The 25,689-nt window shown below is 42.5% G+C and overlaps 1 protein-coding gene across 2 annotated transcripts in view; it reads left to right on the forward strand.

Annotated features, from left to right (window-relative positions):
- Nucleotides 1-24,460, forward strand: part of EFCAB11 (EF-hand calcium binding domain 11) — a 156,607-nt gene extending 132,147 nt beyond the window's left edge. Inside the window, exons 6-7 of one of the 2 annotated variants that reach the window (XM_067027911.1) lie at nt 10,358-10,429; nt 24,020-24,460. In XM_067027911.1, the coding sequence (XP_066884012.1) occupies nt 10,358-10,429; nt 24,020-24,110 (163 nt within the window). In that variant the 3' untranslated portion in view covers nt 24,111-24,460. The remainder of the gene's footprint in view (nt 1-10,357; nt 10,430-24,019) is intronic. The other variant, XM_067027912.1, reaches the window with a different exon arrangement.
- Nucleotides 24,461-25,689: the final 1,229 nt, after the last annotated feature.

The raw sequence follows: 25,689 nt of genomic DNA on the forward strand, positions 1-25,689 counted from the left end.
TGGGATCCCGCTTCCGGAGCTTGGGGTGGGGACCCATCCACCCAAATCACACAGCTGCTGAGTAGCACAGGGGATGGGGGCATAGATGCTGGGGAAGTAGCTGACAGCATCCACTGTGTCTCTCATCTCGTAGGCTGAGCCTGATCCTAATGAGGCCAGAGTTTTGCCTGGCCTGTGTCATTCTTTGTTCCTGGCCATCCTTTTATCCTCCACAGTTCATCCTAAATGGCCAATTCCACCACCTGCCCACAGCCAGTCCATAGCTGTACCTCTGCATCCAAGTGGCAGAAGAAGTCTCTTATATTGAGGAATATATGGTCCTCACCTAAAGTCTAATAATACCATCTATTGTTGTCAAGCTAGATAGTATTAAGTAAGACATGCATATGATACAATGAAGAGAATGCTGCTGTCTTTTTCTGGTTGACTTTGGCATTTCAACTGCCTGGAACTTCAAACTTCAGAGCTCTTCTTAAAGGGAATATTTAATTTGCTCTAAAAATCATTTTCCAAATAGAAGAAACTGATCTGTTTCAATAGTGAGTTCCCTTTTACTTGAATGAGAATCTGAAGTGACATGCTGTTGATGATGGCAATTTAAATGCGCCGTGAGAATTTCATCTCTCAAAATAAACTTTTCACTGTGTCAGCCTGGGATCTCTCTGAAAGCAGAGCTTCGGATGAGGGCTTGCATTGCAGGTCGCTTCTTTGGGGCACAACCTTGGTGTGCAAGAGCGGAACAGGTTATGACAGCATACGGCGCAAGGACCTCTTACCGCGGTTGTTACTTCTGTGAGCGACTCAGTCCCACCAGAACCTCCCGTGAGCCGAGAGAACAACCTCAGAGGGACCGAGGGAAAGTGGTTATCAGTTGACGCCTGTCCCCTCATTGGTCAAGGGTCACCTATGGGGCGTTAACTCCTTTTTTCATACTTCCGGGCTGTAAGGGTGAGGCCCCGCCCAGGTGATTCCAGGCAATCCCAGGTGGACAGCGCGAGGCACCCCCAGCAAAGGCTGGAGCAAAAGATGGGTGGCGAGAGTGTGAGGCGGGGCACGAAGGGAGTGCAACACACACTGAAGAGAAGGCATCTGCCAGAGCCATGTAGGAACCTGCAAAGGATCAGAAACCATCTGCGTGGCTCTTCTTTCCTGGGTGTCTGAATGGCTTTTCTTTCTTTCTTTTTTTTTTAAGCATCTTTATTGGAGTATAATTTCTTTACAATGGTGTGTTCGTTTCTGCTTTATAACAACATGTCTCTAAAAAGGTAAAATTAATAAACACATCACCGACTGAATTGCTGTCGAGCCCTGCAGGACTCTCGTCAACAAAGAGGCAGGCCCGCCAGTGGGAGAACCGGGAGGGTCCTCAGAAGAGAAGGCTGCTCGCGGGAGGAGCTGTCAGCATCGCATCTTCAATTGGCGGGTCCTCTCATGCCCAGCAGGGGCTCCTTGCTTGGAGGGTAATTTTTACTCTCACTGTTCAGTCAGTATGACGGCTTTGTCCCTAATGTAATGGTAGTTTTGACTCTCCTTTAAATTATTCCGTAAAGAATCAGAGAGAAAGAGGGCCACTCTCTCTTTTCCCGGCCCCAAAAATTCCACTCAGAAAACTTTTCTCATTTACATCTTTGCCGCCACATTAAATTTCTCATTCATGTTTCAGGTGAATCAAATGCGGTGTCAACTTTCAACACCCCATGTAACTATCACGGTGACTCAAAATAATTGCCGACTGTCAGTGTATGTGCTGCGAACACAGATATGCCTGCCACTGGCTCTGTTATCACCAGAAGAAGGCAGAGCTTGCCTTCTTCTCTGGGCTCCATTCAAAACCTTAGTGTCGGTGAGGCAGAGTGTTGAGGCAATTATCTGCTTAATCCGTCCAAGAAACGTGTGCCTCCTCTGCCCCGAAATCACTTGTTTAGAAAAAAGAAAAAAAAGTCTTTAAAGCAATTTTCTGGTAAGTATAGATTTAGCTGGAATGTTCCAGAGAATTGCCTCCAACTTTGGCTCCTCTAGCTCAGTGGTTTTCAATCAGGGATGGTTTTGTCCCCCCAGGAGACACTTGGCAATAAGAGGAGACATTTTTGACTGTTATAGCCGGGGAGGGCCAGGGGAGAGTCCTACTGGCATCTAGTGGGTAGAAACCAAGGATGCTGCTAAACATCCTACAGTGTGCAGGACAGCTCCCACAGCAAAGAATGATCCAGCCCAAAATGTCGACAGCACCAACACTGAGAAATCCTGCTCTAGCTGTTGAGGATTTATACATAAATAAGGTCACTTGTTAGAAAATTCAGACCAAAAACAAAAAAATATTCCTTCCTTCAATTGAAAAAGAGATCAATATTAAAAACTATTTTAAGTCAAAATAACCCGTAAGACAAGTTTGTGTTTAGCCTATAATCTTCAACTTCTGCCCAAATGAATATAGGTGTTTATAAGATTGCAGTTATATATAGTTTGTGTTCTTGTCTCTATTTAAAAATGTCACTTTCATAGTCTTTTTTTTTTTTTTAATTTATTTTTGGCTGTGTTGGGTCTTCGTTTCTGTGCGAGGGCTTCTCTAGTTGCGGCAAGCGGGGGCCACTCTTCATCACGATGCACGGGCCTCTCACTATCGCAGCCTCTCTTGTTGTGAAGCACAGGCTCCAGACGCACAGGCTCAGTAGTTGTGGCACGTGGGCTTACTTGCTCTGCAGCATGTGGGATCTTCCCAGACCAGGGCTCAAACCCATGTCCCCTGCATTGGCAGGCAGATTCTCAGCCACTGCGCCACCAGGGAAGCCCCTATAGTCTTTACATCATTTTAATAGAGAATATTCCATTGTTTCAATTCCTCTCTCTTGGTTTCTTTCCTTCCTTCCTTCCTTCCTTCTTCTTTTTTTTTTTTCTTTTTTTTTTAAAGTAACTTGAGCAAAAGCACACACTCCAATTTGAAATCTGGCTTTGGAGACCTGGCCATGGGGCACTCTTGAATTATTATTTTATTTTTATTTTTTAAAAATGTATTTTTATTTATTTATTTTTGGCTGCATTGGGTCTTCGTTGCTGCACATGGGCTTTCTCTAGTTGCAGTGAGCGGGGGCTACTCTTTGTTGCGGTGCGTGGGCTACTCCTTGTGGTGGCTTCTCTTGTTGCGGAGCACGGGCTCCAGGCACACAGGCTTCAGTGGTTGTGGCTCGCAGGGTCCACAGTGCAGGCTCAGTAGTTGTGGTGCACAGGCTTAGTTGGTCTGCAGCACGTGGGATCTTCCCAGACCAGGGCTCAAACCCGTGTCCCCTGCATTGGCAGGAGGATTCCTAACCACTGTGCTACCAGGAAAGCCCATCTTGAATTATTTTACAAGAAAAATTATTTTCAAAACATTACAAGAAATTGGTATGATGTAAATTTACTACTTGTGAGAAACATTTGCTATTTATGAATTTTTAAAGTTTAAAAACAACCTATGTTTTTCTTTAGAATGTAATATTAGATCAGCACTGGTCCTGAGCTTAATAAACAAATTCACAGTGTGAAACCCTGGCTCCTTCAAGGTGGGGGCCACTTAGCTTCTAGGTCACAGGAACATATCTAGTCTGGGCTAAGTCCACACTGCGTCACAAAAGAAAAGAGTGTCTCTGGGCTTTCTATCCTGTTCCATTGTTCTATATTTCTGTTTTTGTGCCAGTACCATACTGTCTTGATTACTGTAGCTTTGTAGTATAGTCTGCAGTCAGGGAGCCTGATTCCTCCAGCTCCGTTTTTCTTTCTCAAGATTGCTTTGGCTATTCGGGGTCTTTTGTGTTTCCATACAAATTGTGAATTTTTTTGTTCTAGTCCTGTGAAAAATGCCGTTGGTAGTTTGATAGGGATTGCATTGAATCTGTAGATTGCTTTGGCTAGTATAGTCATTTTCGCAATGTTGATTCTTCCAGTCCAAGAACGTGGTATATCTCTCCATCTATTTGTATCATCTTTAATTTTTTTCATCAGTGTCTTATAATTTTCTGCATACAGGTCTTTTTTCTCCCTACGTTTATTCCTAGTTATTTTATTCTTTTTGTTGCAATGGTAAGTGGGAGTGTTTTCTTAATTTCACTCTCAGATTTTTCATCATTAATGTATAGGAATGCAAGAGATTTCTGTGCATTAATTTTGTATCCTGCTACTTTACCAACTTCGTTGATTAGTTCTAGTAGTTTTCTGGTAGCATCTTTAGGATTCTCTATGTATAATTTCATGTCATCTGCAAACAGTGACAGCTTTACTTCTTTTCCGATATTGTTTGTTGGAAGATTTTTAATCACAGTGTCAATTTCAGTGCTTGTGATCCTTGATAAAGGAGGCAAGAATATACAGTAGAGAAAAGACAGCCTCTTCAATAGATGGTGCTGAGAAAACTGGACAGGTACATGTAAAAGAATGAAATTAGAACACTCCCTAACACCATACACAAAAATAAACTCAAAATGGATTAAAGACCTAAATGTAAGGCCAGACACTATCAAACTCTTAGAGGAAAACATAGGCAGAACACTCTATGACATAAATCATAGCAAGATCCTTTTTTGATCCACCTCCTAGAGAAATGGAAATAAAAACAAAAATAAACAAATGGGACCTAATGAAACTTCAAAGCTTTTGCACAGCAAAGGAAACCATAAACAAGACGAAAAGACAACCCTCAGAATAGGAGAAAATATTTGCAAATGAAGCAACTGACAAAGGATTAATCTCCAAAATTTACAAGCAGCTCATGCAGCTCAATATCATAAAAAAGAACAACCGAATCCAAAAACGGGCAGACGACGTAAATAGACATTTCTCCGAGGAAGATGTACAGATGGCCAACAAACACATGAAAGAATGCTCAACATCATTAATCATTAGAGAAATGCAAATCAAAACTACAATGTGATATCATCTCACACCAGTCAGAATGGCCATCATCAAAAAATCTAGAAACAATAAATGCTGGAGAGGGAGTGGAGAAAAGGGAACCCTCTTGCACTGTTGGTGGGAATGTAAATTGATGCAGCCACTATGGAGAACAGTATGGAGGTTCCTTAAAAACCTAAAAATAGAACTACCATATGACCCAGCAATCCCACTACTGGGCATATACCCTGAGAAAAGCATAATTCAGAAAGAGTCATGTACCACAATGTTCACTGCAGCACTATTTACAGTAGCCAGGACATGGAAGCAACCTAAGTGTCCATCAACAGATGAATGGATAAAGAAGAGGTGGCAGATGTATACAATGGAAGATTACTCAGCCATAAAAAGAAAGGAAATTGAGTTATTTGTAGTGAGGTGGATGGACCTAGAGTGTGTCATACAGAGTGAAGTAAGTCAGAAAGAGAAAAACAACATATGCTAACACATATATATGGAATCTAAAAAGAAAAAAATGGTCATGAAGAACCTAGGGACAAGACGGGAATAAAGACGCAGACCTACTAGAGAATGGACTTGAGGATAAGGGGAGGGGGAAGGGTAAGCTGGGACAAAGTGAGAGAGTAGCATGGACATATATACACTACCAAACGTAAAATAGATAGCTAGTGGGAAGCAGCGGCATAGCACAGGGAGATCAGCTCGGTGCTTTGTGACCACCTAGAAGGGTGAAATAGGGAGGGTGGGAGGGAGGGAGACGCGAGAGGGAAGAGATATGGGGACATATGTATATGTATAGCTGATTCACTTTGTTATAAAGCAGAAACTAACACACCATTGTAAAGCAATTATACTCCAATAAAGATGTTTTAAAAGAAAAAAAAGAGAGCAGAATCTTGCTTAACAAATCAGGATGTAAAAAGACAAATGTTAAAGCTCATGGTGATAAAAGTAATTATAACCCCTTATCTGTTGAGTCAAAAAATGTTTGTATTTTAATAGATATGAAAGCTACTGGAATTCAGCTGAATGGACAGAGTCTGGTCCTGCCTGAAATTCTCAATGTATCCCATTGTCACCCTGGGTCTTCTGCCCTTCGAAGTCCAGATAGTATTATTGCCTGGAACTCCCATTCCACATCCTGTGGAATTTTAAAACACTTCCTAGGTTTTTGCAAATTTCTGGAAGGCCTGTGGCTCTGAGTTCTCATTTCTGAGTTAATTCAGTTGATGGGTCATCTTACCGTACCCCACCTTTCTTGCTCCCTACTGCACCCGCTCAGACAGAACTCATCTCCAGTGCCGAACTCAGCACACTCTCCCCAAACACCCCATCCCCCCTTAGACCGTGTGCCTGTCAAGCCCTTGGTGAAGATAAAGGAGAGGTTATAACACGCAACACGAACAACTTCGGAGCACACAGTAAACGTGGCAGTTAATTAAAGGACCTTTGATCACTGGGGCCTTTTTCTTGGGCCGATTCGCGTCGTATAGTATCCCAGCCTCCTCCCTACCCCTCAGTAGCCCTTCTCCCTGCATCCTGTCTTATCTTGCTCATCATCTCCTTCCTCCCAGACGGTCCTATATCGTTCATACTGAGTTACACAGAGCAGTTCAGCTCTCTTGAGTCCGTACTCCCCAAATCAATTCCAGCTCTCCCTTTGCATCTCAAAACCAAGCAAACCAAAAAGCCTTTAATTTAACTGGATTTACATGTCTAGAAGGCAGTTGTTGTTGTTCACAGCAATTTATTTTCCTCTCATCCATCTGTATAATCTTTGTTCATTCCTTTGAAAAGACAGTTGTGAAGTATAAGCCTGTATGTATGTGTGTATAGATGCATATGTCTATATCCATGTCTATAGCCACACGTCCAGTAAAAGAGCAGTTAGTTAAGCGGCTTCAAGGGCTTCGACTTCAGCTACAGGGCAGGTTCGACGCAGATGTCTCCAGTGCTCTGCCTTGGTTTCCAGTTTCCAACTCTTTATCTCTAAATTGTTCAGCCTGACACTCAAGGGGTTCCTTCCATCCATTGCTCTACTAAGCAACCTCATCTCTCAGTCCATGTCTTCCTTGGTCCCTCTGTACCTGGTCTGTATTTACAAAATGCGGTTGGGCATGGAGACCACAATTGACCGTTCCTTACTGGTCCGAGTGATGGCTCCTAGGTGCCTTCTTCAGTGTGTTATTATTTCTCTGGCTAGTATTTTAGACTCTATAAAACAGTGATGATATACTTTCTTTAAATCCCCCCAAACCTCCTGGGAGGCAGTAGATATTCCAAAATGTTGTCCACTGTTTCCCCAGATTCATTTATTCCACAAATGCATGCACTCTGCAAACATTCATTACCTGCTATGGGCTAAGAGGTGGGGATACAACAGCAAACAAGAGAAAGTTCTTGCCTTCCCAGAGTTTATTTCTAGTTGGAGTGACGGTGGTGGAATATTTCAGTGCTGAATGTATGTTGGTGACACCAGGACAGCACATTCTAGTTTCATAAGGAGAGAATACTCCTTTTCGGGTTAAACACTGTAAACAGAAACAATGAAACATTTTACTTAATGATGTTTCCTTCATCTCCTCAGCACACCACTAATTCTACCCACCTGCAACATCTGCTCATCCATCACATGGTGCCTTGAGTGTGGGTGCTGTGAAACCTTCCTTCTTTGGAATAATTCCATCTGCAATGAAAAACAGTATTTTAGCTTTTAAAATTATAGCTCTGAAATGTGAATTTCCTCTTCATTCTCCTTGAGACGACCATATATATATGTGATGAGGAAGAACAGTTGAAGACAGTATTTTACCATGTCTCATTCTAAATATAAACATGATGTTCCTCCATTCATTATAAAAACGCCACTCCAAGCCTTATGAATAACCTTTTTCCATTTTAATACTGCTTGGTTATACTGTGCCCATTTTATGATGGGAAGCTTTGGCAAAGGCAGCAAGAAAAATAAGAAGTTAATGGAATTACAATAATTTACTGAGAAAATCAGGCAAAAGGATTTCTTTTTCTACAAGCATTCAGCATCTCAGTAAGTGAATAAACACACACACACACACACACACATATACACATATATATCAGAAACAGTTTATTCTAAATATTACTTTCCTAGGTTATCCACTTAACTCACCCTATGAGATTTATAGTTCAATCATAATACCAGTTCAGAGTGGGAAGAAAAAAGGCCATTTATCTAATCCAATTCCTTGAGAAAAAATACGTAGGCAATATTAAGAATCTTCAATTATCTAATTTAATAGAAGGGATGATTTATACTCTGTAATCAGTAACATGTGATACTGATTATTTCTAATCCCTTAGAAGAGATCCGACATTCTGCTTCTGGTCCTGTATAGCATGAAATCGTCATGTATATTTTACCAAAAGAAGCAACAAGAATAATGGCCCCTACAGTCTGCAATCATTTTATACTAACTTACTGCAACATGGTTTTGCCCTGGGGCAGAGAAGTAGGGATTTTCTCTACTTCAAAAGAATGAAAAATTATTATCACTCTATCCAGTACCATTATAGACTTCAGAGCCTTTGGCATGAAATATTCAGAAAGTTTATTTTAGAATTCAATATTTTAAAAGCCTGCTTTAAAACTATTACAGTGATTAGTGGCTTTGTTACTTGGTCCAGTCCTTACTTTAAAAAGCCCTCTGTCATGGTTAATACCATTTGCTGTTTCAACAAAGTATAATTTGCACCAACCCAATAAGGCAAATACGGCACGTAATGCATTGTTTTAGAGTGCCCCCCAAAGAGGAATTGAGACCACAACTCATCAGTTATCTTTCAAACACACTCTTAAACACTGCTTTCACTGCTAGCAGTTGAATGTATTGCTTATGCCATGATTTTGTCCTTCTGCCATGTGTTATCTTAACCGGGTGGAATGGGTGCCATTTCTCTGCTCCCTGTTGAAGGAGCAACGCCCCTGTCTCAGTGGCTGTAGGGACACACACGGACAACCCAGCTGAGGCCGCCCACACCCTCCCGCTGACCAGCCAGAGGCTCACATCTTCACCTCTCTCCACAGGAGTCAGAAAAGCTTATCACGTGTTTATGAGGAATTAACCAAGCTTCTGAGGCCATGAATGAAGCCAGTGAAAACTTCCGGAGATTGGGTTAGCTTCATGGGAATTGCAACACAACCGCTTCTCTCTGGACCATCCTTTTTACATAGGGAGACACGTGGAACACAGTATAGAGCCCTGGTTTGGGAATTTAACAATCATGATTTGAATTTCAAGTCTGGTTACTTACCAGCAACATGATCCTTCAGAAACCACTGAACCCCTTTAGGCTCAATGTCTGTAAAATGGACCCGTCCTGGCATCTGTGCACAGATTCGATAAGACACGTGATATAAAGACAGTGCGAGGCAGGGTGTCAGTCACTGTTCCCGTCATTATTATTTACTCCGTAAATGTTTTTCTATCTCTTAATTCTTTATTCCACACTCCTGTTGTGTAATGTGAGGAAAATCAAATGAAATGTTATGTAATGAAAGGAAAATCAAAATGGAGTTGGTGTTGCTAAGAGAGTTCTCTAAAATGGAGCCAGGAGACCATTAAGGAAGTGTGACTTCTGCACATCAAAATCTTTGGTCCTGATGACGTCATCCAGAACACCTTCCAGAAACACAAAATATTTACTGGACCCTTACCTTAAAACGTGTGAGGGCTTCCCTGGTGGCGCAGTGGTTGAGAATCCACCTGCCGATGCAGGGGACACGGGTTCGTGCCGCGGTCCGGGAAGATCCCACATGCCGTGGAGCGGCTGGGCCCGTGAGCCATGGCCGCTGAGCCTGCGCGTCCGGAGCCTGTGCTCCGCAACGGAGAGGCCACAACAGTGAGAGGACCGCCTACCGCAAAAAAAAAAAAAAAAAACGTGTGATTCCTCAAGGGCAAATCTTTTCTAACTTGAGTCAGAGTCAGTCACAAATTTCACCAGGCAACTTTTAACAACCCCGTGGCTTTTCGTCTCTTCCTCAGAACACTCTTCCGGGGTTACCCGAATTTGTATCTCCCAAATTGCAATTCTTCAGACCCTAAATAAACTCCTTTCTTCTTTGCAGCCTCCTGCATTGTTTTTTTGGTTGACAAATGCATGTATATTTATTGATATATCACAGAAAGAATTTGCAGGATGACTAGAAAAACCATCACTCCTGCCTTTTTAAATATAACCTGTGCGTTTGATGACATTCCTTTAAATTTATTGAATATATTTTTTCTGGAGGTTTTAATAAATGTCTTTCCCTTTCCTTCACGCCTTAGGTATTATCAAGGAAAAAAAAAAAAGATAAGCATCAACCTCAGCCTTCAAGTAGATAAAATAGGTGCCTCTCACATAGACATAAAAAGAAATGAAGATTCTGATGTGCTCTTGATGCATAAGGTGAGACGAAACTAACCTGTAAATAACTTTCTGTTTCATTTTCCAGGGAAGTAGATCAAGACTCAGATGGTCACGTCAGCTTTAAAGACTTCGAATATGCCATGAACTATGGACAAAAGTAAGCCTAACTATTGTGTGCTGCTTTGGGCAACCTGTGGGGAGACCGAAATAGATTGTGATATATTTAGATGTCAAATCCCACTCTACCGATGATGTCATGCTGTATACCTTCCATTAAACTCTTCATCATGGTTCTCAGATGCTGACAATTGCTTGCACTGCCACTGGGATGGTCCCCAACCCCTCCTCTTTACTCTCAACCCCCGACTTTCCCCCAGCGCTGCCAGCCAGGATGCTGCACTCATTTACTGGTCCTTGCCACTCTACCCACAGCCTCCCTGATCCTCAGCAGTTCCTAGTGTCCGGAACTGCCAGTGGTACCAGTTTCCTTCACGCGTCCAGCTTTGGTTGAACAAATAATAGCACATACATGCAACTGAGTGTTGACTGCGTTCCAAGCAATGAGCAAGGCTTTTGGAAAACAAAGTTAAGACTTCTCTAAGGCGGTGTATCCTTAGTAGTCAACAAAAATCATCATCGCAAAAATGGCCCTAGGGCGCTGGGTGTGCAAGATGGAAAAACCAGATTGAGCTGACATTAGTGTAAGTCTTCTCCAGCTGCATACAGAGGAAGAACAGGGTGCAGTAAGGATATCGGAGGCAAAAGACTTAACTGCAGAACCCATTAGAATGGCCTGGGCCTGGGGTTCCTGCAGCAGAACAACAAGCCCTGGGCTGCCCGGCCGCCCTCTGCTGTACCCTCCCTGGTTCTGGGCGGCTCTGCCCTGCAACAAGAGCCTTAGCCATCTGTGTTCCTGTCCTCCGTTTTCTGCCCGTCCATACCTGGGATCCAGGGACTGCTGTCCTAGAACAAAAACTGTGACCCTGGACAGTCAGCACTTATTCTAAATAAATACTCATATCAATACTAATATTTTATCTGTAAATGTTCAGAATGCTAAACATTAACAACACTGTGAAAACATCTAATATAATTCAAATTTTAAAAGTATTAAAGGTCAAGGAAATATGTACATTTGTCAAAGAGAAACATTAAATAAGCATCCTTCTGACACAGAGTATTAGCAGATAAACTTAATAAGCTGTCATAAATCAGAGGAGCCTAAAGAGACATAACAGCTAAATGTAATTTGGTGTTCTGGAGGGGATCCTGGAATAGAAGAAAGGACATTAGGTAAACACTAGTAAGGTATTGACTTCAGTTCATAATGCTATATCAATATTGGTTCATTAATTGTGACAAAGGTACCGTATTCATAGAAAATGTTCATCATAGGGGAAAGTGAGTGAGTACATGGGAACTCTCTGTTCTAGCTTCACAATCTTTCTATAAACCTAAAACTATTCCAAAATAAAAAGGTTTTTTTATTTAAAAACTATTCCAAAATAAAAATACTTTATGAAAAAATAAACTTCTTCCAAAATTAGCATACTAAACACTCTCTAAAATGAAGAAAAGTTTGAAAATCATTAAGAAGTGCACATGAAATATTGTTTCAAGAACAAAGTGGATCCATGGTATCATTGAGCATCACGTGCGTTTTAGGACAAATTGTTCTGGCTGATGAAAAGCCCTTTCTGACTTTGGGTAGAGTTTTATTCAGCAAGTATTTTCATCATAAATTGAGTAGTTGAGTCATTGGTCCTCATCTCAGTACATAAGTGATACTGCTTTTAGATTTTTAAAATATAAAAATTGGAGTAATCTACCAACAAAATGCTTATATTTCAGTAATTGCCAGAATACCAAAACCTTGTATTGCAATCACTATTTGGACCTTATTTCTTCCCGTAAACATGACAAGAGAGAGGGAGAGGTCACGTCCTCCCGTTGAGTGGCAGGCAGGAGGCCAGTGTGGGAAGAGCTACTGGGCAACTGCCTTGATCCGGGATTAGTCCAGGCTCTCTTTGGTCTCAGTGAGGTCTCAATGACAGAAACCTACCCAGACTAGCTTAGACAGAAAAGGAATTTACTAGAAAATACTGGGCTAGCTTACATAGTCCAACATAGGAAGGGCAGTGGTGCAGCTGGGTTTCCAGGAAGATAAGAACAAGCAACACAGATACCTCCGTACCCTGCCCCTGTCCCGTGGCCACCGCAGCCTCACACCATTCTAAAAAGGAACGGGCCCGTCATCTGTGCGAGTTCCAAGACCCTAGAAAGAGGCTTCCGTTGGCCTCTGGGTCAGTCAACTCTGATTCCTCTTGAGGGTGTAGGCTTGGTCCCTAGACACTCAGCCAGGTGTGCTGAGGGCTGGTCACAGGAGGGGAAGTTGATAAGAGCTGGGCGGCCATCCCCTGTTCTTTTTTAGAAGAAAGCAGTATGACCTGGACCTTCTCTAGGAGGGAGAGCACCTCGAGGACTTGATGCTTAGGAGGGCCCAGGCTCTCAGGGCAGAGCACAGACCAAAAGAAGGGGCAGTGAGAAGCTGCTCATGTCACCTTCCCTCCTTACCACTCCCCCTACACTCAGTCCAAATCCTTGTCTTGTAAGCTTTGCCCCAGCTTCTCACTTCCAGGCCCCTGCCCCACCCTCGTCCCCAAGCCACATGATGTTGTCTGTGGTGTGACCCTGTTGGTCTCCCTTCAGTTGCATGGCCCAAGGATGGGCATCTATGCAAGCTGATCAGCTCGGTCTCTCCCCGTGGAAGACCTCAGGAGTGAGAGTGAGGGAGGCGGAGTAGCGCTCCTCCGGCCGAATGAGTGGTTATGACTCAGGGGCGAGGGGCAGACGTGTTTGCCACCATCTGGCCTGGAAAACCAAGGCAGCTGGTTTGCAATGAGAGCAGAAAATGAAACAGACACCAAGAGGGGAACAAGAGAGGAACTAGAGAAACCCATGGTACTGGATTTCTCATTAAAGCTTATATACAAGGCCCAGTCATAACCCTTTGGGTCCTATGAGGTAACTGTATCCTTCCAATAAATCTTCCTGCTCAAGCCAGCTGGAGTTGCTTTCTGTTATCTGAAACCGAGAGAACCCTAACTGTTACAAGCATAGAGGCAAGGACAGATACCAGGTAACATCAACATTTACTGGGGCAGCAGAGAAAAGAGTCTTCTAAATAGACTAAGGAGAAGCAGTCCAGATGGAAGAGGAAGCTGCCGCCAGTTCTCTCTCGCTGATACCTCTGCCTCTACCTGATCTCTCACTATGACCAGCTCCAGTCTTCCCCTGTGGCAACAGCTGTCTCTCGGAGATCACCAGTGATTTCCAGTGGCCAAACCCACGAGCCCCTCTTGGACCCCATCACACTTGTCCTTTCTCTTGGGTCCTTCTCTCTTTAGCCTCCATAGCACTGCTCTCTCGTGGTATTTCTGTGCCCATTCTTCCCTGACTCTCTTTTCCTGTATTTTCAACCATCTCGTAAGTGTTAGTATTCTCCAGGGTACTCTAATTGGCCACTCTTCTTTTTTTTTTTTTTTTTTTTTAAATAAATTTATTTATTTACGGTTGCGTTGGGTCTTCGTTGCTGCGTGTGGGCTTTCTCTAGGAGTGGCAAGCAAGGGCCACTCTTCATTGCGATGTGCAGGCTTCTCATTGCAGTGGCTTCTCTTGTTGCAGAGCGCGGGCTCTAGGTGCACAAGCTTCAGTAGTTGTGGCATGCGGGCTTCAGTAGTTGTGGCATGCGGGCTTCAGTAGTTGTGGCACACGGGCTTAGTTGCTCCACAGCATGTGGGATCTTCCTGGACCAGGACTTGAACCTGGGCCCCCTACATTGGCAGGCAGATTCTTAACCACTGTGCCACCAGGGGAGTCCTTGGCCACTCTTCTTGATCAACACATTCCCCAAGGATGATTTCATTCTCTCCCAGGACTTCAGCTATCACCTTTATGGGTGTGACTCCACCAACCAAACTTTATCTTTCGTCTTGATCTCTGCTGCACCCAGACCTGTGTTTTCATTTGCCTGTTGGACGTTTTCACCTCAACCCAAGCTCACTGAACTAAAATCAGACTCATTGTTTTCTCTGATTTCCATAATTGGCTTCTCATTCTGTGTTTTCTATTTCTGTTAATGGCATCCATCCCATCCCCCACCCCAAGCTCTCATCTGAACCAGACACCTAGGAGTTTCTTTCAAATCTCCCCTATCCTCCTTCACTGTGACATCCAGTCAGTCACTGCATCCTTTGAGTCTGCATCTGCAAAAACTTTCATGACATTTCCTTCCATCCATCATGATCTCTCGGCCCATGTTCTTATCCCCACTCCCATCCATCCATCGGGCCATATGTTCTTCTATTCATTGCTATAAAGATGAGTAAAGGGTGTGGTGATAAGTAAGAAATAGACCCCACTGTCATGAAATTTAGCCCAGCATGTCAGTTATCTTCTCAAAGCACAAATAGAATTTTTTTTCTTCTCTGCTCAAAAGCTTTAATAGCCATCTTTACTATTGGGTCATGTCTAACCCTTAATGTGCCATTCAAAGCCCTCTACAGTCTTGTCTCCACTTGTCCGTTCAGCTTTATCTTTCACGACTACCTCTACCATACCATCCCACAACCAGGCAACTCACACACACATGTACAGTCCCTTAGCTAAAAACACCAAAATAGCAACTAGATCTTTGCCCCAAATAGAAAATTAGCAAATAACCTTGGAATTCATATCTGATGAGGTAATAGGGAAATACACCATAAGATAAAATTCCATTTAAAAAAACATTGGGCCACCTTCATCCTAGTGAATTTGTTTTTTAATTTTTATTGGAGTGTAGTTGCTTTACAATGTTGTGTTAGTTTCTGCTGTACAGCAAAGTGAATCAGCTATTCGTATACATATATCCCTCTTCTTCGGATTTCCTTCCCATTTAGGTCACCACAGAGGATTGAGTAGAATTCCCTGTGCTGTATAGTAGGTTCTCATTAGTTATCTATTTGAGGTATATTAGTGTCCTAATGAATATTTTTCCTTCCCCGTTGTCACCTTCAGGGGGGGGAAGGGGGGCTAATTTTGCTGGGTATTTTGTATTATTTTATTTTATTCTTGAAAATTGATGAGATAGACATTAGCATCCTCTCTTATAAATGAGGAAACCACCTCAGAGAGTCTAAGTAACGTGGCTCAGGCCAGGTGATGGCGATGGGTGGAGTGTCAGGGTGGAGATCCAAACCTGTCAGCCTGACTAAGCATAAATAACTGCTATTATGCTACATCACCTCCAGTGGGAAAATCATCTATGACACTGGTCCGTATTCTTTGGTCACACTTTGTTTTTGATCCAGAATGAGTTTATCCAGATTCATTGGCCATCCCAGGTCAAGCGTCTATCACATGGTAGGTATTAAATACTAATTCCCATCTTACACGTCACCAAGCTTAATCCAAATTACATTGGGTTATTAATCAAATCTACTTTCAAAAGACAAAGATTTGCCACCAGAGACAATATCTTTTAAAACGTGCTGCCGGCTCTAAAGGCGGTTTTCAAAGGATTTCTAGTAATGCTGTGAACAATGGAAGCATTTTTGAAATAGATGTGCATCCTTATTGGGCAACACTCACTTATGTGTGTAAATTCTAAACAGCAGTTTTCAACAGTCACAGTACTTGGGGTTCACGCTTCACTTACGGAATTTTAATTTAGGGTTAGTAAAAACGGTTGCTTTCCTTTTTCTTGTAACTTTTGAGAAATCTGTTTAGAACTGCGGAATTAGACAGTTAAAACCCACACAAATGGAAATGTAATGGCATTAGGGATAGCAGCTCACAAAGTGGCCTTTCTTACAAAACAAATTTAAATTGGCTTGTCCACGTGGATTCAAAAGTGGCTGAAAACAATTTAACATAATAAAATATGGAGTTCAATCTAAATTTCTCTTAGATTGCTAAATTGGTAAAATGCTCAGAGGTGTGAATCAAAAAGAACATTACTCTAACTTCACAGAAAATGCAGATTAATTTATATGAAAACATAAACTGAAATCCAAGGATACTCCTTATTTTATGATTTACTGATCCTTGGCAGGGGAAAAAAACTTCAAAGGAGAACTAAGCAGTTAGGTTTGCTGTAGTATATTCATTAAGAAGAACAATTTCAATAATATTAAATTTTTACAGAAAAATTGAGCAAGGGTCTGGAAGTACATCGCAAGTATTATAATAATAGTCATTGTAAAGTAGAAGCCAGGTTTGATCATCTTCTTTGTTTTAAAGAAGGATGCCAACCTTGACTTTATGATGCTTCTAAGGTTAAACATGGCAGAAATAGTGCTTGAGTCAACTTCTTTACTAAGCATTCTTTACTGCTACTTACATTGGACTGCTTATGGGATGAGGTTTATTCATTGCCTTTCTTTTTTCCCCCTTTTTCCCTTCCCTCCCTTCCTCCCTTTCCTCCCTCCCTCCCGCCCTTCCTGCCTTTGTTTCTACTATCCCTATCACATCCATAGATAGAATTACATACACTGTGTGGACTTAGCCCAGACTAGATATGTTCCTGTGACCTAGAATCCAGGGTTCTATCTGACCTGCTTTTTAACTGATGTCCTTGTGTCAACAGATTCCACCCGCCCCCCACTACAAATAGAAACCAAAATTCCAGCATACTTCATGTATTTTATCAAATGTGAAAACCTCTTGGCCATTATCTCTTCAAACACTTCTTTTATGACATCCTTGAAGGGAATGTCCTCTCAGAATCCAGTTACACGTATGTTATACCAATGATGTTATCTGACATCTCTCTCATTCTCTGTTCTCCTCCTCCCCCTCTTCCTCCCTCAGTTTAACTTTCAGTTCAGTAATTTCTACTCACTCACTGCTGGCGGGAATGCAAAATGGCACAGCCACTCTTCCAAAGACAGTTTGACAGTTTCTTACAAAGCTAAGCATAGTCTTACCAAATGATCCAGCATGGGGCTTCCCTGTTGGCGCAGTGGTTGAGAATCTGCCTGCTAATGCAGGGGACACGGGTTCGAGCCCTGGTCTGGGAGGATCCCACATGCCGCGGAGCAACTAGGCCCGTGAGCCACAACTACTGAGCCTGCGCGTCTGGAGCCTGTGCTCCACAACAAGAGAGGCCACGATAGTGAGAGACCCGCACACCGCGATGAAGAGTGGCCCCCGCTAGCCACAACTAGCGAAAGCCCTCGCACAGAAACGAAGACGCAACACAGCAAAAATAAATAAATAAACTAATAAACTCCTACCCCCAACATCTTAAAAAAATACCCATCTCTGCCATTTAGACAGTTTCTTAGACAACCTATTTGGAAAAAAAAAAAAAAGATCCAGTAATCATGAACCTACATATTTACTCAACTGATTTGAAAACTTCTCTCCACAAAAAAATTTCCCCAAGAATGTTAATAGCAGCTTTATTCATCATCACCCAAAACTGGAAGCAGCCAAGATGTCCTTCAGGAGATGAGTGTATAAACAAAATGTGTTACAACCATACAATGGAATTATTATCCAGTGATTAAAAGAAATGAGCTGTTGACCCACAAAAACACATGGGTGTGGGCTTCTCTGGTGGCGAAGTGGTTGAGAGTCCGCCTGCCGATGCAGGGGACACGGGTTCGTGCCCCGGTCCGGGAAGGTCCCACATGCCACGGAGCGGCTGGGCCCGTGAGCCTGCGCGTCCGGAGCCTGTGTTCCGCAACGGGAGAGGACACAACAGTGAGAGGCCCGTGTACCACAAAAAAAAAAAAAAAAAAAAACACATGGGTGAATATTAACTGCATATTTCTAAGTGAAAGAAGCAAGTGTGAAAAGGCTACATTCTGTATGGTACCAATATGACATTCTGGAAAAGGCAAAATATTGATGACTAAAAGACCAGTGATTATCAAGGGTTTTTTGTGGTGGAGAAGGGTTGACTAGGTAAAGCGCGGGGAATTTTTTTTTTTTTTTTTTAGTGTGGTAAAAATATGCAAGATGAGCCAGAAAGTGAGGAAGTGCTCAAAAAGCAAAGCAAAACAAAATTAAAAAAAAAAAAAAAAAAACAATTTACATTGGTAGGGGTATATCAAAGGGACACAAGAACCAATAGAAAGAACTCCAAGTGGCCAAAGCTGGAACAATTTGAGTAATAAAATAAAGTAGTATTGGATTATAACTCAAAGTATAAAATAAACATCCATGAGTCCACACTGATTCAAATAAATGGTTGAATAAATAAATGGCAGAATTGAGACGAATCTCCTTTGCAGAGGAATTCCAAATGATTTACATAGGTACTCTGCCTTCAAAGAGGTGGGGCATAACTGTCCATTCCTTAAGTGTGGGCTGCATATAGTGACTTCCTCCAGTGAGTGCTGTATGGAAGGGAGACATAGAGTAACAGTGGTGAAACCTGACAAACGCTACTTGAGCCAGGTGATCAAGGTCAATATCAACAGTGATAAATCTTGTTGATACTGTATAGTACCCTTATGTATGTGATGAAGATGACCCTCAACCTCTCTGGCTTTCCTTCTCAAACCCCACAAACTCCGTCCAATCCTGAGAAAAACAGCAGGCAAATCCTAATTCAGAGACACTCTACAAAATACCTAACCAGCACTTCTCAAAACTGTCAAGGTCAAAAACAAGGAATGCCTGAGAAATGTCACAGCCAAGAGGAGCCTAAGGAGACATGACAGCTAAATGTAATGTGATAGCTGGGATGGGATCCTGGAAAAGGAAAAATACATTAGATAAAAACCCTGGAAAACTGAATAAAGCATGGGCTTTGGTTAATAGTAATGTCAAAATTGTTTCATTAATTATAACAAATGTAGGATGCTAATGTAAAATGTTAAAAATAGGTGAAATTGGATGTGAGGCTTATGGGAAATCTGTACTATCTTCACAATTTTTTTTTGTGAATCTAAAACTGTTCTAAAATAAAAGTTTATTTTAAAATTTTCAAGTATTACTGTATGGTGGAAATTATATCCCTTGCCACTCTAAATTTATAATACAAGTCTAGATGTGAATTTAAAATATATAAAGGGGTTATATATAGCTTCTCAAAATAATGTTATAGGATACATTAGCAAAAAATGGAAAACCACCACTTAATGGCAACTTTATAGGACTCTGGACTCTCAACAGTGTCCCATTGGGGTCAGACTTTTGCCATTGGGAAGTATGCTTACAAACTGTTATATGGGTTGGTTTCTGACAGAGAAGAGACCTCATATATCTGCTTCTGAATTGCATTTGGAGAACCTCAAAAAACAAACAAAAGTTCCTAGCTTTCCTATAATACTGCTTGCAATATACACTTCAAAGGAGGAAATCCCTTAGCTTTGGACCTATCGAAATGAAAGCCCTTTGCATGTCTTTTGAACTTCATAATTCCTACAGCACTGAGAAAACCCACAGGTATGGTTCCTAGATTCTCCCTGTGGCCAGTCTCAGAAGGCCTGTTAATATGTTAATATAGCCAAACATGGAAACAACCTCAGTGTCCATCGATGGATGAGTGGATAAAGAAAATATGAAATATATCTGTATCTGTACCCATACAATGGAATATTATTTGGTCATTAAAAAAGAAGAAAAGCTGCCACTTGTGACGATATAGATGGATCTTGAGGGCACTATGCTAAATGAAATAAATAGTACAGAGAAAGACAAATACTGTACTGATTTTCAGCCTTTTTTCTTTTCTAATACCTATATTTAAGACTATAAGTGTCATCTAAGCCCCGCTTTAGCTGCATCTCACAAGTTTTGGTATGTCTTATCTTCATTAATATTTTGTTCAAAATATTTTCTAATTTCTGTTGTACTTTCTTCTTTGACCCATGGGCTGTAGAGAAATGAGTTGTTAAATTTTCAAAGGATGTGGCATTTCTAGTTTTTGTTATTGATTTCTAGCTAATTCCACTTGTCAGAGGACTTATTTTTAATGTTTTCAAATCCTTGAATCAATTCTCTTTTAAGCCCTTCAGTTCTCCAGTGAACAAATACATTTTCCCATGTATTTAAATAAATTTTAAGTATAATTAAGTAAACTCTATAATCTGATGTCTTAAGTCTCTTGAATGTTTCAATAGTATTTATAAACTCGAATTTCAACTCAAAATCTTAAGTCTAAAACAACTTGTATTTTTTTTTTAAATATTTATTTATTTATTTATTTTGGCTGTGTTGGGTCTTAGTGGCCGCATGTGGGATCTTTCCTTGCGGTGTGTGGGCTCTTCGTTGAGGCACACAAGCTTCTCTCTAGTTGTGGCGTGCGGGCTCTGGAGTGCGCGGGCTCAGTAGTTGCGGTGCTCGGGCTCTCTAGTTGTGGCATGCGGGCTTAGTTGCCCTGCAGCATGTGGTATCTTAGTTACCCAACCAGGGCTTGAACCCATGTCCCCTGCATTGGAAGGCAGATTCTTAACCACTGGACCACCAGGGAAGTCCCCCAACTTGTATTTTAAATTGGAATCACAAAGTGTATCTGTTAATCAGTCTAAAGCTGTGCTGTCTAAAGTCACCAGCACATGTGACTACTTAAATTTAATTTTAACGAATCAAAATTAAATAAAGTTAAAAATTCAGTTCCTCACTGGATAAGCCATATCCAGTAGCCATATTTCAAGTGTTCGATAACTCCCTATGATTGGTGGCCTCCATGTTGAACCACGACAAAGAGAACATTTCCATCATTGCACGGAGTTCTGTTGGACAGCACTCCCTAGAAACGCCTGTTGGCCACCCTGGGGCCCTGATCCTGGTCCAGTCAGGTGACAGAATCCTGTGGTGATTTATGTGAACATCATCCCACACAAGGGAGCTACTGTGGGGACTCCTTAGAAAGGTATTATGGGAGATAAAAACATTCTGAGGCAAACTCCTGCTCACCCTTCAAGGCCCCATGCCAACCTCACATCCTGTGTGACAACTAACGCCTAACCCCTTAGGAGATGAATCATACTGTCTTCTGGATCCACTCCCACAGCAGTCACTTCAGAGCTCTCCTCACATCGTAGTGTGGCCGGTACACTTCCAGTTCCGCCTCCAGCCTTGGGCTATGAGCTTCCCGAAGCCAGGACCGTTTTTTATCTTTGCGTCTTTAGTGTCTGGCACCGTATCTGCGCATGGCAGGTTTGCATACACTGATGAATGAGAGGGAAGTTTCTCTTAGAGGCAGAGCTAAGAATCCGAAGATGTGAATTCCCCTCTCCACTCAGTGTTTGAATTATGCTCCTTGGCAAATCAAACACTTTCCTTGGGCCTCAGTTTCTTCTTCCTCATCAATTTCAAGGAGGAGGTTGACTTAGATAAGATTGCTCATTGCCTGTTAGACGTAAATAAGCGTTATATGAACAGAGGGTGCCGTGGCCAAGGAAGCTCAGGAAATACTTGGTCAAACCTGACAAATGGGTGTTTTCTTACTGTAGGAGTTCACAGAAACTTTAAAATGCTGAAGTTCTTTATGGCACTCCCAGGAATGGGTAGAATGCAGAGTTTCTCAGACTTATTTGATGGACCACGTAATTCTGTGTTTGTGTGTGTGTGTGTGTGTGTGTGTGTGTGTGTGTGTGTGTGTGTTTATGTGCACGTGAGCATATAGAGAGAGCCGTCTTAAAGAACTAATGTTCCATGGATTATACTTTGGGAAATGATTGATTAGCTGTCTCTAAGCGATCTTCCAGTTCGATGTTTTTATGTCTTATGAACATACTGCCATCTTACCATCCCTGGTACTTAACTTGACTGGTGGTGTGACTGTAAACTCGTAAGCCACACAGTTAACCTTCCACTCCTTCTGCCTCTGCTTCCTCGTCTCCCCTTGCACCCCTGCCCCACCCAAGTGAAGACACTGAACAGCTCGACTTGAGGCACCCGGAAGGAAGGGCCTGGGTGCAGCCACTTCACTTCAGACCTCAGGCAGTGAGGTCACATTGACCTAAGAGCAGCTGCCTTGAAAACTGAAGCATAGACAGAATGATTTTATTTTAATTTAAATTGAGTTTCTCAGCTCTATCATGTTTCTTTCATGATATCATGGAGGTAACTGTTTAATATATCTAATCTTAGCCATAACTTAATATACCGGGCTTTCATGCCCAGGAATTGTTAAAGCAGCAACGGATTATTAATGTTATGTTAATAAGAAAGCAATAATGAAATATTATACAGAGTTCCTATTCCACATATTAGTAATGAAGACCTTTTGTGTTTTTGTGGACCTGATTCTTTACACTGTGATTGCCAAAAAGATTAGAGAATGTTTTTGCCTTCTCAGCAAAAAGGCCCCAGATTAGGCTACGTGACTAGAAAATATCTGCAACAGGTAACAAAAATGGCCATGGGCATCGTGAGACAGGAGGCAATGAACTTATTTTAATCTGAGGTGCCAGGAATAGCAACATTCCTGTTGCTCAGGAGTGAAAGTTTATCAGCTGCCTTGGAAATACAAAGTAGAAAACAACAGTGTTACCACGAAGCTCAGCTCTGTGATAAATTGTCACAGGGACTGGGACTTACCGGCATTGATGGTAGAAACCAGTGTTTAGTATATGCCTGCCATTGGCTGACACTGCTGTCAGCACGTCACACGCACTGTCACAGATAATTCTTGTGGCAGCTCTAAGACAGAGGCATTATCCTTATTGTCAAGATGGGGAATAAGCACAGAGAGGTGAAGGTCAGTGGCAGACCTGGGATTTGAAGCTGCACAGCCTGTCTTCTGAGCCCGCCCTTGTAACCACAACGCTGAGAATGGAGACCCCGGGCCTTTCAGGTCTGAGCTCTGGGTTAGGGGAGGCACCGCAGGCCTCTGGCCTATCCAGAAGAGCTTCACGTATTTCCACTAACGCGCTCATTTGCCTGCACCTCCAAGGTTACCTCGGGTCTCACGGTGACCCCATGGGCAGACTGTGATTTGGTAATGGGTGTAGCAGGCCAGACAGATCTCCCATCCCTCTGCGACTCTCCAGTGGAGGTGACCACAGTCACACGCTCATCAGAAAGTCCACTTGGTTCTTCGTGGAGCCAATATCACCTGAGAATCGGTGACTTGCAAACACGTACACACACACACACACACCCGACCTCTCCTCCTTCCCCACGCCCACACACGTCCTCCAGCCCAGCGTTCAGCCCTGCACTGCCCTCAGTCGTGTGGTCCTCTCTGCACTCCCAACAATATCTTGAAGGAGACAGGCCTCCTCTGTGCTCTGTTGGCCTTTGTTCCAAGAACATGGGCTGCATGTTCATTCCCTCCTGTGCCCAGTCTTATACTCAGGTGGGTGAGATGCACCTGGGTGTGAGGCCCCCTCACGTCATGAGGAGGAAGAGGTGGTGTAACCTGTGGATTCCAAGACCCCAAACTTCCTGTCGCCATCTTGGCTTCTTCCTCCACCATCGTTGGGCTTTGGCCAGACATGGAAATTCTGAAAAGCAAAATGCCATTTTTTCTTCAGTCACGTGATTTTTGAAAATGGGAGAAATAATACAATGTTGACTTAGCCAATGCCCTTTCTGTGCAGATACGAGGTTCATTGTAACTGTGATTTAAATACTAATTATATGCCAGTTTTAGTTTAAAGTTTTTTGTGTTTGCTCTTTTGCAGAAGCAGTCAGGGGAGTGACTAAAAGCTTATTCATTCCCAGGGTTTTTTATTTCGGAAATGAACATGCTGGCACAATTTTAATTGGGTTTTACTTGTTGTTGTTTTAATTCTCACAGGGATGGCTTGGCTATGTCTTCTGGGACTGCAGAGGGAAACTGGCATCTGGTGTTTGAGGATTCCAGGGATTTGCACCATATTTATGTGTAATAACTCTACAGTAAATAAACAGAATGAATAATTAAGTGAATAATGAGTTTCTCAGAAAAGAAGACTCCTCTTAAAACTGCAACAGAAATTCTCACGTGTGTCCCACCCTCCCTCCTGTGTGGTGATTCCACGCTGCCGTCACTGTCATTGTCCCGTGGAAACCAGCAAGGACATTTTCCAAGCGGAAATCAAGCATACCGTTAATCAAGCATGCCATTTGTATCATGGGTTGATACAAACAAGATATTTTCTTCCAATTGCAAGGATGTTGGATTTATGTCTCTTAGAATTATCTTTTTTTTACCCTAGAGAGTGTTATTTGCCTCTTTAAAAATAAAATCCGTGAGATTAAATTTCACTGAACAGTGTTGCTCTGAGGGAGTAAAAACTTGAAATTTCAGGAATTTGCTGGATCTAGTGAAATTACGTAAATGCGTGTTAATACTCATGTTAGCCAGGACAAGGTGCCCTTGCTTCCAGATGCAGCCCAGGCCCAAAGTGAAACTTTCCAGAGGTAAAACCACTGTATAATTACTCTTTCTTCTCCATGTGTGTTTACCCACTCACTCATATGTTTTGTACTTGTCTATTCATTCATTCATGCCCCAGGTATTTACTGACCACCTACTATATGCCAGGCACCATGCCAGGCTCTGGTGATGCCATGGTGGGCAAAACCAGACCCAGTTCCTGTCCTTACAGAGCTTGCATTCTTATCAGGGAGATAGCAGTCAAATAATGAAATGAAAGTTAAGTTGCAACTAATTTTGACAACTAACTTTAACTATGACAGTTTCTCTGAAAGAAAGGGTTAGTCTACTCAGGCTGCCATAACAAAATACTGCAAACCGGGTGGCCTAAAAAGCAGGGATTTATTGCCTCACAATTCCGGAGACTAGAAGTCCAAGATCAAGGTTTTAGCAGATTTAGTTTCATCTGAGGCCTCTGCCCTTGGCTTGCAGATGGCAGACTTCTCGTCGCGTCCTCACATGGTCTTTCCTCTGTGTGCGTGTGCGTGTCTGTGTCCAAATCTCCTCTTCTTACAAGGACAGCAGTCGGATTGGATTAGGGTCCACCCTAACAGCCTCATTTTAACTTAATCACCTCTTTAAAGGCCCTATCTCCAAACAGTCACATTCTGAGTACTGGGAGTTAGAGCTTCAACATATGAATTCTGGGGGACACGATTCAGCCATGACAGAGAGTCATCGGGTTCAGATGGAGATGTTAATGGGGAAGGGTCAGATATTAATGGGTATCCAAGCAGGGACGTAGGGTGGGCTTGCTGAGGATTAAATGGGAATCTAAAGGATGAGTAAGAGCTAACTAAACACAGCGGAGGGGAAGGGCATTCCAGGAAGAGGGAAGGATGCTGCCGAGCCTCCCGCCTCCCGGTGGGAGGGGCCATGCCAGGGAGCAGAGACCAAGGGGAGGCAACCATGGTGACTGAGGAGCTGTGAGACACGGCCTGGGGCTAGGATGACACTGAGATTGTCAGTGGGGACAGCCAGGCCATGCAGGGCCCTCTAAACCAGGGCAGGGAATTTTGTCTTTTTCTCGAGAGCAATGGGAGACCATT

The sequence above is a fragment of the Kogia breviceps genome, chromosome 3 (assembly GCF_026419965.1).
Source record: "Kogia breviceps isolate mKogBre1 chromosome 3, mKogBre1 haplotype 1, whole genome shotgun sequence".
NCBI lineage: Eukaryota > Metazoa > Chordata > Mammalia > Artiodactyla > Physeteridae > Kogia > Kogia breviceps.